The following is a 12,636-nucleotide window of genomic DNA, read 5'->3' as shown; positions in this document are numbered from 1 at the left end:
GTAAAATTGACCAAAAAAAGCATGTTTAACAGTTAGCTATCATGTGAACTTTAGCATGCTATCAGTTAGCATGTGTCAAGTACCAAGGTATATGACTCCGAGGTGTACGGCTGTAAAATTGACAAAACAAAAGCATGCTAACAGTTAGCATGTGTCAAGTAGCAAGATATATGACTCTGAGGTGTACGGCTGTAAAATTGACCAAAGAAAAGCATGCTAACTGTTAGCATTTGTCAAGTAGCAAGGTATATGACTCTGAGGTGTACGGCTGTAAAATTTACAAAAAAAAGCATGCTAGCAGTTAGCATGTGTCAAGTAGCAAGATATATGACTCTGAGGTGTACGGCTGTAAAATTGACTAAAAAAGCATGCTAACAGTTAGCATGTGTCAAGTAGCAAGATATATGACTCTGAGGTGTACGGCTGTAAAATTGACTAAAAAAGCATGCTAACAGTTAGCATGTGTCAAGTAGCAAGGTATATAACTCTGAGGTGTACGGCTCTAAAATTGACCAAAAAAAGCATGCTAACCGTTAGCATTTGTCAAGTAGCAAGGTATATGACTCTGAGGTGTACGGCTGTAAAATTGACCAAAAAAAGCATGTTAACAGTTAGCTATCATGTGAACTTTAGCATGCTATCAGTTAGCATGTGTCAAGTACCAAGGTATATGACTCCGAGGTGTACGGCTGTAAAATTGACAAAAAAAAGCATGCTAACAGTTAGCATGTGTCAAGTAACAAGATATATGACTCTGAGGTGTACAGCTCTAAAATTGACCAAAAAAAGCAGGCTAACATTTAGCATTTGTCAAGCAGCAAGATATATATATGACTCCGAGGTGTACGGCTGTAAAATTAACCAAAGAAAAGCATGCTAACTGTTAGCATTTGTCAAGTAGCAAGATATATGACTCTGAGGTGTACGGCTCTAAAATTGACCAAAAAAAGCATGCTAACAGTTAGCATTTGTCAAATAGCAAGGTATATGACTCCGAGGTGTACGGCTATAAAATTTACTAAAAAAGCATGTTAACATTTAGCATTTGTCATTTACCAAATTATATGACTCCGAGGTGTACGGCTGTAAAATTGACAAAAAAAGCATGCCAACAGTTAGCATGTGTCAAGTAGCAAGATATATGACTCTGAGGTGTACGGCTCTAAAATTGACCAAAAAAAGCATGCTAACAGTTAGCATGTGTCAAGTAGCAAGATATATGACTCTGAGGTGTACGGCTCTAAAATTGACCAAAAAAAGCATGCTAACAGTTAGCATTTGTCAAATAGCAAGGTATATGACTCCGAGGTGTACGGCTGTAAAATTGACCAAAAAAGCATGCTAACAGTTAGCATTTGTCAAATAGCAAGGTATATGACTCCGAGGTGTACGGCTGTAAAATTGACTAAAAAAGCATGTTAGCATTTAGCATTTGTCATTTACCAAGTTATATTACTCCGGGGTGTACGGCTGTAAAATTTACTAAAAAAGCATGTTAACATTAAGCATTTGTCATTTACCAAGGTATATGACTCTGAGGTGTACGGCTGTAAAATGTACCAAAAAAAGCATGCTAAAAGTTAGCTATCATGTGAACTTTAGCATGCTATCAGTTAGCTTGTGTCAAGTAGCAAGATATATGACTCTGAGGTGTACGGCTGTAAAATTGACAAAAAAAATAGCATACGAACAGTTAGCTTGTGTCAATTACGAAGTTAGCTAAAATAGTTAGCACGCTAACGTCAGCACGTTAACGTTAGCATAATAACAGCTATGACAATGTTCCCAATGCTTGACCAACCATCAACGATTTCGGGAGGATCAGAGCACATGGAAGGACGTTATGGCCGTTACACCTTTTCACCACAAGGGGGCGATGTTGGTGTCAAAATAAAGTCTGGGTGTAATTGGTGTGTAATAATAATAATAATAATAATGTGTGTAGGTGGTCCAGAGGCCCGGAAAGAGGGGGCGCCCTCCCAAGCAGCCGGTGGAGAACTCTGCAGCAGAAGAGAAGGAGTCCGCGGGAGAAGTTGACGTCCCTGTGAATGTTTCTTCCGAACACGTTGACTCTGACGAGGCCGCCACCAAGTCGGCGGACCCTGAGGCGGCAACAGAAGAGGGAGACAAAGCGCCGGCAGACGGCGCCACGGAGGGAGACTACACGTGTATGGAGTGCGGCATGTCCTTCCCAAGGCGCTACGCCCTCATCATGCACGCCATGAAGCACGACAAGGCGCGAGGATACAAGTGCAGTGTAAGCCACGCCCACCTTGGTCAGCAGGAATATACTATATATACTATATCGTCATTGCAGCAGCATTGTGGAAAATATATACATCAAATAAGATTCAAAGACAGAAGTAGTCTATAATGTACACACGCAAACTTTGTAAGGTGTTGTTGCAACATTTATTTGACAAATCCTATATTTGTTTTTCCATTTGAAACCAACAAACAATGTCAAGTTTTCACTTGCATTTTTTAAACAAAGACTAAAAAACAATTAGCTCCTTAGTTTTCCGAATGTATCATCTATTAGGGACTTTTATTACCTTATCACTTGGCTCTCACGTATGTATATATATATATATATATATATATATATATATATATATATATATATATATATATATATATATATATATACAGGTAAAAGCCAGTAAATTAGAATATTTTGAAAAACTTGATTTATTTCAGTAATTGCATTCAAAAGGTGTAACTTGTACATTATATTTATTCATTGCACACAGACTGATGCATCCAAATGTTTATTTCATTTAATTTTGATGATTTGAAGTGGCAACAAATGAAAATCCAAAATTCCGTGTGTCACAAAATTAGAATATTGTGTAAGGGTTACATTTTGAAGACACCTGGTGCCACAAACTAATCAGCTGATTAACTCAAAACACCTGCAAAGGGCTTTAAATGGTCTCTCAGTCCAGTTCTGAAGCCTACACAAACATGGGGAAGACTTCAGATTTGACAGCTGTCCAAAAGGCAACCATCGACACATTGCACAAGGACGGAAAGACACAAAAGGTTATTGCTGAAGAGGCTGGCTGTTCTCAGAGCTCTGTGTCCAAACACATTAATGGAGAGGCAAAGGGAAGGAAAAACTGTGGTCAGAAAAAGTGTACAAGCGATAGGGATCACCGCGCCCTGGTCAAGATTGTGAAAAAAAAAACATTCAAAAATGTGGGGGAGATTCAGAAGGAGTGGACAGCTGCTGGAGTCAGTGCTTCAAGATCCACCACCAAGAGACGCTTGAAAGACATGGGTTTCAACTGCCGCATACCTCGTGTCAAGCCACTGTTGACCAAGAAACAGCGCGAAAAGCGTCTCACCTGGGCTAAGGAAAAAAAGAGCTGGACTGCTGCTGAGTGGTCCAAAGTCATGTTTTCTGACGAAAGCAAATTTTGCATTTCCTTTGGAAATCGAGGTCCCAGAGTCTGGAGGAAGACAGGAGAGGCACAGGATCCACGTTGCCTGAAGTCTAGTGTAAAGTTTCCACCATCAGTGATGGTTTGGGGTGCCATGTCATCTGCTGGTGTCGGTCCACTCTGTTTCCTGAGATCCAGGGTCAACGCAGCCGTCTACCAGCAAGTTTTAGAGCACTTCATGCTTCCTGCTGCTGACCTGCTCTATGGAGATGGAGATTTCAAGTTCCAACAGGACTTGGCGCCTGCACACAGCGCAAAATCTACCCGTGCCTGGTTTACGGACCATGGTATTTCTGTTCTAAATTGGCCCGCCAACTCCCCTGACCTTAGCCCCATAGAAAATCTGTGGGGTATTGTGAAAAGGAAGATGCAGAATGCCAGAGCCAAAAACGCAGAAGAGTTGAAGGCCACTATCAGAGCAACCTGGGCTCTCATAACACCTGAGCAGTGCCAGAAACTCATCGACTCCATGCCACGCCGCATTAACGCAGTAATTGAGGCAAAAGGAGCTCCAACCAAGTATTGAGTATTGTACATGCTCATATTTTTCATTTTCATACTTTTCAGTTGGCCAACATTTCTAAAAATCCCTTTTTTGTATTAGCCTTAAGTAATATTCTAATTTTGTGACACACGGAATTTTGGATTTTCATTTGTTGCCACTTCAAATCATCAAAATTAAATGAAATAAACATTTGAATGCATCAGTCTGTGTGCAATGAATAAATATAATGTACAAGTTACACCTTTTGAATGCAATTACTGAAATAAATCAAGTTTTTCAAAATATTCTAATTTACTGGCTTTTACCTGTAGACTCTGTGTTTTTTCCTGACCTGACGTATTAAAAATATATGTATGTATGTGTCTGTGTGTATATATATATATATAATATAAACTTGATAATTGACACTCTTACCTGATCACTTCCTGTGTTTTTTGGTTACCAGAGAGCGAGTGCTTTTGTTCATGGAACCTACCTTTCTTCACTACTATCTACTATCAATTTACGATATTTTTGTCGCCCATCCCCTACTTTGAAGTGCATATTTGTGTGCATGTTATATTCATCAAAGTGTTTGTGCTTGCTGTAGCTGTGCAACAAAGAGTTCCAGTACGTGGCCTCGCTGCGCGCCCACCTGACCCGCCACAAGCAGAGGAGCAGCCAGCGAGCGCCCGCCGCCTCCAAAGTGTCGGACGAGGAGCGCGGCAACAAGACGACGGCGGCGCCGCCGCAGACCACGCGCAAGTATGTGTGCGACCTCTGCGGCAAGACGCTGCCCCGCCTCTACTCGCTCAGCGTGCACATGCTGCAGCACACGGGCGTGCGGCCGCACGCGTGCAAGGTGTGCGGCAAGACCTTCGCCCACAAGTACAACCTGAAGATGCACCGTGTTCTGCATGACGTCACCAAGCAGTTCCAGTGTCAGCACTGCGACAAGTCCTTTGTCAGCAAGCGCAACATGGAGGAGCACACCAGCCTGCACACAGGTCACCAAAACCCCACACACCTGCAAGCACACCCGCAAACACCAGGCACACCCGCAAACACCAGGCACACCCGCAAACAACAGACACACGTGCGAACACCAGGCACACCATCAAACAACAGCCATACCCTCGAAAACCCAGCACACCCGCAAACACCAGCCACACCCGCAAACACCAGCCACACCCTCAAACACCAGCCACACCCTCAAACACCAGCCACACCCTCAAACACCAGCCACACCGGCAAACACCAGCCACACTGGCAAACACCAGCCACACCTGCAAACACCAGCCACACTGGCAAACACCAGCCACACCTGCAAACACCAGCCACACCCTCAAACACCAGCCACACCCTCAAACACCAGCCACACCCTCAAACACCAGCCACACCGGCAAACACCAGCCACACCGGCAAACACCAGCCACACTGGCGAACACCAGCCACACCCGCAAACATCAGCCACCCCGCACACTGGCAAACATCAGCCACACCGGCAAACACCAGCCACACCCTCAAACACCAGCCACACTGGCAAACACCAGCCACACCGGGAAACACCCTGCACACCCGCAAACATCAGCCACACCCTGCACACCCACCTACACCAGCCACACCCTCAAACACCCCGCACACCCGCAAACACCCCGCACACCCGCAAACGTCAGCCACACCCGCACACCCTCCAACACCGGACTCACCCTCCAACACCAGGCTCACCCGCAAACACACCACACACCGGCATACATAAGCCACATACCCCGCAAACATAAGCCACACCCTGCACACCTGCAAACACCCCGCACACAGACAAACATCAGCCACACCCGCAAACACCAGCCACACCGGCAAACACCAGCCACACCCGCAAACATCAGCCACCCTGCACACCGGCAAACACCAGCCACACCGGCAAACACCAGCCACACCGGCAAATACCAGCCACACTGGCAAACACCAGCCACACCGGGAAACACCCTGCACACCCGCAAACATCAGCCACACCCTGCACACCCTCAAACACCCCGCACACCCGCAAACGTCAGCCACACCCGCACACCCTCCAACACCGGACTCACCCTCCAACACCGGGCTCACCCTCCAACACCAGGCTCACCCGCAAACACACCACACACCAGCATACATAAGCCACATACCCCGCAAACATAAGCCACACCCCGCACACCCGCAAACACCCCGCACTCAGACAAACATCAGCCACACCCGCAAACATCAGCCACACCCAGCCACACCGGCAAACACAAGGCTCACCCGCAAACACCAGCCACACCCGCAAACGCCACACCCGCAAACATCAGCCACCCCGCACACTGGCAAACATCAGCCACACCAGAAAACACCAGCCACACCGGCAAACACCAGCCACACCCTCAAACACTAGCCACACTGGCAAACACCAGCCACACCGGCAAACACTCTGCACACCCGCAAACATCAGCCACCCGGCACACTGGCAAACATCAGCCACACCAGCAAACACCAGCCACACCGGCAAACACCAGCCACACCCTCAAACACCAGCCACACCGGCAAACACCAGCCACACCGGCAAACACCCTGCACACCCGCAAACATCAGCCACACCCCGCACACCCACCTACACCAGCCACACCCGCGAACACCCCGCACACCCGCAAACGTCAGCCACACCCGCACACCCTCCAACACCGGACTCACCCTCCAACACCAGGCTCACCCGCAAACACACCACACACCGGCATACATAAGCCACATACCCCGCAAACATAAGCCACACCCCGCACACCCGCAAACACCCCGCACACAGACAAACATCAGCCACACCCGCAAACATCAGCCACACCGGCAAACACAAGGCTCACCCGCAAACACCAGCCACACTCGCAAACGCCACACCCGCAAACATCAGCCACCCCGCACACTGGCAAACATCAGCCACACCAGCAAACACCAGCCACACCGGCAAACACCAGCCACACCCTCAAACACCAGCCACACCCTCAAACACCAGCCACACCGGCAAACACCCTGCACACCCGCAAACATCAGCCACACCCCGCACACCCACCTACACCAGCCACACCCTCAAACACCCCGCACACCCGCAAACGTCAGCCACACCCGCACACCCTCCAACACCGGACTCACCCTCCAACACCAGGCTCACCCGCAAACACACCACACACCGGCATACATAAGCCACATACCCCGCAAACATAAGCCACACCCCGCACACCCGCAAACACCCCGCACACAGACAAACATCAGCCACACCCGCAAACATCAGCCACACCCAGCCACACCGGCAAACACAAAGCTCACCCGCAAACACCAGCCACACCCGCAAACATCAGCCACCCCGCACACTGGAAAACATCAGCCACACCAGCCACACCGGCAAACACCAGCCACACCCTCAAACACCAGCCACACCCTCAAACACCAGCCACACCGGCAAACACCCTGCACACCCGCAAACATCAGCCACACCCTGCACACCCACCTACACCAGCCACACCCTCAAACACCCGCAAACACCCCGCACACCCGCAAACGTCAACCACACCCGCACACCCTCCAACACCGGACTCACCCTCCAACACCAGGCTCACCCGCAAACACACCACACACCGGCATACATAAGCCACATACCCCGCAAACATAAGCCACACCCCGCACACCCGCAAACACCCCGCACACAGACAAACATCAGCCACACCCGCAAACATCAGCCACACCCAGCCACACCGGCAAACACAAAGCTCACCCGCAAACACCAGCCACACCCGCAAACGCCACACCCGCAAACATCAGCCACCCCGCACACTGGCAAACATCAGCCACACCAGCCACTCCGGCAAACACCAGCCACACCGGCAAACACCAGCCACACCCTCAAACACCAGCCACACCGGCAAACACCCTGCACACCCGCAAACATCAGCCACACCCTGCAGACCCACCTACACCAGCCACACCCGCAAACACCCCGCACACCCGCAAACGTCAGCCACACCCGCACACCCTCCAACACCGGACTCACCCTCCAACACCAGGCTCACCCGCAAACACACCACACACCGGCATACATAAGCCACATACCCTGCAAACATAAGCCACACCCCGCACACCCGCAAACACCCCGCACACAGACAAACATCAGCCACACCCGCAAACACAAGGCTCACCCGCAAACACCAGCCACAACCGCAAACGCCACACCCTCAAACGCCATGCACACCCTAAAAAACTCCGCTCACCCTCCAACACCAGGCTCACTCTCAAACAGCGTTTCCATGTTTGTCTGCAGGTGAGTCCAAGTACCTTTGCAACAAGTGCGGAGCCACCTTCTATCGAGCCTCGGCGCTGAGCAAACACCTGAAGAAGCACAAACCTAAACCGGACGTGCGGGCGTTCGCTTGTTCCCGGTGAGTTTGGCGTCCCGCCTCCTTCCCAATAACGCCCCTGACGGACTGTTTTTGGCAGCTGCGACAAGCGCTTCTTCGAGGCCAAAGACCTGCAGCAGCACATGAACAAGCACTTGGTCCTCAAGCCCTTCCAGTGCGACGTGTGTGGGAAGTGCTACAGCTGGAAGAAGGACTGGTACTCGCACGTCAAGTCGCACAGCGTGGTGGAGCCGTACAAGTGAGTGGCGTAACGCCGTCGTCCGCAGGTCACGTTTCACGCGCCAAAACGCCACGCCCTCTTCTCCTCTTCAGGTGTAACGTGTGCGGGAAGGAGTTCCTGGAGAAAGCGCTCTTCAGGAGGCACGTGAAAAAGGCCACGCATGGCAAGAAAGGCCGCGTCAAACAGAACCTGGAGCGCCACTGCGAGCATTGTGGCAGGAAGTTTGTCCAGCTCAGGGAGTACCGGCGTCACATGAACACTCATCAAGGTAACTACTATAGTATGTTATACTTCTAGTGCAGGAGGAAGTGGAGCTCATGTCTATTAATAACTATTTTATATTTAGGGTTGCACGATATAGACGATATACAATATCAACCAGTGTTTCCCCTTAATGTACCGTATTTTCCGCACCATAAGCCGCCCCGTGTTATAAGCCGCGCATTCAATGAACGGCATATTTCAAAACTTTGTCCACCTATAAGCCGCCCCGTGTTATAAGCCGCATCTAACTGCGCTAAAGGAATGTCAAAAAAACAGTCAGATAGGTCAGTTAAACTTTAATAATATATTAAAAACCAGCGTTCTAACAACTCTGTTCACTGCCAAAATGTACGGTAATGTGCAAATGTGCAATCACAAACATAGTAAAATTCAAAATAGTGCAGAGCAATAGCAATAACTTAATGTTGCTCGAACGTTAATGTCACAACACACAAAATAAACATAACACTCACTTTCTGAAGTTATTCTTCATTCATAAATCCCTCGAATTCTTCTCCTACGGTGTCCGAATTAAAAAGTTGGGCGAATTACGGGATCCAAAATGGCCGGCTCCGTCTCGTCGAAGTCATCAGAGTCAGTGTCGCTGTTGTTTTTCCAGCAGTTCCGTGAATCCTGCCTTCCGGAAAGCTCGGACCACAGTTGAGACCGAAATATCCGCCCAGGCATTTACGATCCACTGGCAGATGTTGGCGTATGTCGTCCGGCGCTGTCTCCCTGTCTTAGTGAAGGTGTGTTCGCCTTCAGTCATCCATTGTTCCCACGCCGTTCGCAGTCGTGCTTTAAATGCCTTGTTGACACCAATATCGAGCGGTTGGAGTTCTTTGGTTAATCCACCCGGAATGACGGCGAGTGTTGTATTTGTGTGCTTCACTTGTTTTTTGACACCATCTGTGATGTGGGCGCGCATGGAGTCGTATATCAACATGGACGGAGCTGCGTGAAAAAAGCCACCCGGCCTCTTCGCGTAAACTTACCTTAACCACTCGCTCATCTTTTCTTCATCCATCCCTTCGAGTTAGCTTTTATGATGACGCCGGCTGGAAAGTTCTCTTTTGGCAAGGTCTTCCTTTTGAATATCACCATGGGTGGAAGTTTCTGGCCATTAGCATGGCAAGCTAGAACCACAGTGTGTCGCTTAGTAGGAGCCATTTTGTGGTCTTTACAGATGTAAACACACAAAGGAAATGAAACGTAATACCCGCGCGCTTCTTCTATGGGGGCGGGTGCTTACCTTGGCGTAGAAGAAGAAGCACTTCCTCTTCTACGGGGAAAAAAGATGGCGGCTGTTTACCGTAGTTGCGAGACCTAAACTTTATGAAAATGAATCTTAATATTAATCCATATATAAAGCGCACCGGGTTATAAGCCGCACTGTCAGCTTTTGAGTAAATTTGTGGTTTTTAGGTGCGGCTAATAGTGCGGAAAATACGGTAGGTTTTTTTTCCCGTAGGGGGCGCTATAGCGCAATTTTGAGTTTTGAGGTTTGGTTTTTTGATAAAAAGTTTTGCCGTATATTACTGATGTGTGTGTAAAATTTGGTGAGTTTTGAAGTATGTTAAGGGGGTCAAATTACAGCGCAAAGTTGCGGAAGAATAATAATAATAAAACCTTAGAAATTCAATAGGTCCTTATGTCCCATTGCATTGGGAGTCCTTATACAATGGGCCATGCGGGCCCTAATAATGAAAATAAATAAGTGTGCAATGATATCGGTCCTATAAATGTGTAATTATGTAATGTTGTATTAATATTTGGTCCCTGAATGAGGTTTGGTGTTACGTCATCCAGATTTTTGTCAATTCAGCATTTCAGTTGTGGGATCAAATGTGAACCCCTTTCCAGGAATAAAGCCCTTCGAGTGCGTGACCTGCGGCGTGGCGTGGGCCGACGCCCGCTCCCTCAAGCGCCACGTGCGCACGCACACGGGCGAGCGTCCGTACGTGTGCCCCGTCTGCCAGGAGGGCCACATCGACGCCCGCACGCTACGCCGCCACATGACCAAGCACCACGTGGACAGCCTGCCGGGCAAGATCATGCTGGAGAAGGACACGCTGCAGTTCCACAACCAGGGCACGCAGGTGGAGCACGCCGTCAGCATTCTGCCCGCCGACCTGCCGCCCGAGCTCCGCCTCGCCCAGCCGCCGCCCTCCGAGGAGATCGAGACGGTGCTCATCACCGAGGAGACGGTGGAGGCCATGGACGCCGTGGAGGCGGTGCAGGTGGCCGACGGCGCGGTGCTGTCGGATCAGGGCATCATGCAGGTGGTCAACTACGTCCTGGCGCAGCACGCCATCACCGGCGTCAAGGTGGAGGAGGCGCCTGAGGCCGTCCAGACCATGGAAGTGGAGTGAACCTTTTCTTACCGTGTACATATTCTTATTGTTATTAATATCCATATGCAAATCATGTCGGCCCACAAGAACACTCAGGTGAAAACTTTCTAGAAATGAGCTCATTAAACCGACACTGACACATCTTCTCCTTTGTTCACTCTTTGATCACGGCAGGCTCGCCGCCGCAAGGCGGAAGGCTCACCAGCATTGGAAGCGGACACTTCATTAGGTACACCCGCCTGAGAGACAAAGGTACCGTTTGACCGCAGCCCGCTGACGTGTGTCAGTAAGGTCACGATTAGGGATGTAACGAGAAAACCCCCAAGAAACAACTAATATATTTAGTAGTACTTTTAAATCAAAATGATGCAAAAAAAACGATTGATAACTGCACTTTCATAAACTATCGAAAACAAGAGTCATTAACGTCTTGCCCCATTAAGAACCCAAATACCCCAATCTAAACGTATATAAACACATTACTGTCTGAACAACTAAGGTGTATTGTTACCTTTTTAAATCAAAATGATGAAAAAAATTATAACTTCACTTTGATAAACTCACGCACTGACTCGCGCTTGCTTAAATGCTAACATGAAAACAAGAGACATTAACGTCTTGCCCCATTAAGAACCCAAATACCCCAATCTAAACGTATATAAACACATTACTGTCTGAACAACTAAGGTGTATTATTACCTTTTTAAATCAAAATGATGAAAAACTGATAACTGCACTTTGATAAACTCACGCACTGACTGGTGCTAGCTTAAATGCTAACATGAAAACAAGAGACATTAACGTCTTGCCCCATTAAGAACCCACACACCCCAATTTAAACGTATATAAACACATTACTGTCTGAACAATTAAGATATATTGGTACCGATTTTAATCAAAATGATGGAAAAACTGATAACTGCACTTTGATAAACTCACGCACTGACTCGCGCTTGCTTAAATGCTAACATGAAAACAAGAGACATTAACGTCTTGCCCCATTAAGAACCCAAATACCCCAATTTAAAAGTATATAAACACATTACTGTCTGAACAACTAAGGTGTATTATTACCCTTTTAAAATCAAAATGATGAAAAAATTGATAAACTTACGCACTGACTGGCGCTTGCTTAAATGCTAACATGAAAACAAGAGACATTAACGTCTTGCCCCATTAAGAACCCACATACCCCAATCTAAACGTATAAAAACACATTACTGTCTGAACAACTAAGGTGTATTATTACCCTTTTAAAATCAAAATGATGAAAAACTGATAACTGCACTTTGATAAACTCACGCACTGACTGGCGCTTGCTTAAATGCTAACATGAAAACAAGAGACATTAACGTCTTGCCCCATTAAGAACCCACACACCCCAATTTAAACGTATATAAACACATTACTGTCTGAACAATTAAGATATATTGGTACCGATTTTAATCAAAAT

The 12,636-nt window shown here is 47.8% G+C and overlaps 1 protein-coding gene across 1 annotated transcript in view; it reads left to right on the top strand.

The window, feature by feature from the left end:
* The window catches only part of zbtb11 (zinc finger and BTB domain containing 11), a 30,663-nt gene extending 19,320 nt beyond the window's left edge, over positions 1-11,343 (top strand). The window contains exons 5-10 of the mRNA XM_061978403.2: positions 1,946-2,257; positions 4,541-4,937; positions 8,249-8,366; positions 8,425-8,583; positions 8,658-8,833; positions 10,693-11,343. Coding sequence (XP_061834387.2) covers positions 1,946-2,257; positions 4,541-4,937; positions 8,249-8,366; positions 8,425-8,583; positions 8,658-8,833; positions 10,693-11,201 — 1,671 coding nt within the window. The 3' untranslated portion in view covers positions 11,202-11,343. The remainder of the gene's footprint in view (positions 1-1,945; positions 2,258-4,540; positions 4,938-8,248; positions 8,367-8,424; positions 8,584-8,657; positions 8,834-10,692) is intronic.
* Positions 11,344-12,636: the final 1,293 nt, after the last annotated feature.

The sequence above is a fragment of the Nerophis lumbriciformis genome, linkage group LG18 (assembly GCF_033978685.3).
Source record: "Nerophis lumbriciformis linkage group LG18, RoL_Nlum_v2.1, whole genome shotgun sequence".
NCBI classification, from domain to species: domain Eukaryota; kingdom Metazoa; phylum Chordata; class Actinopteri; order Syngnathiformes; family Syngnathidae; genus Nerophis; species Nerophis lumbriciformis.
Note: the sequence above shows the minus strand (reverse complement) of the source record. Positions and strands in the feature narration are given on the sequence as shown.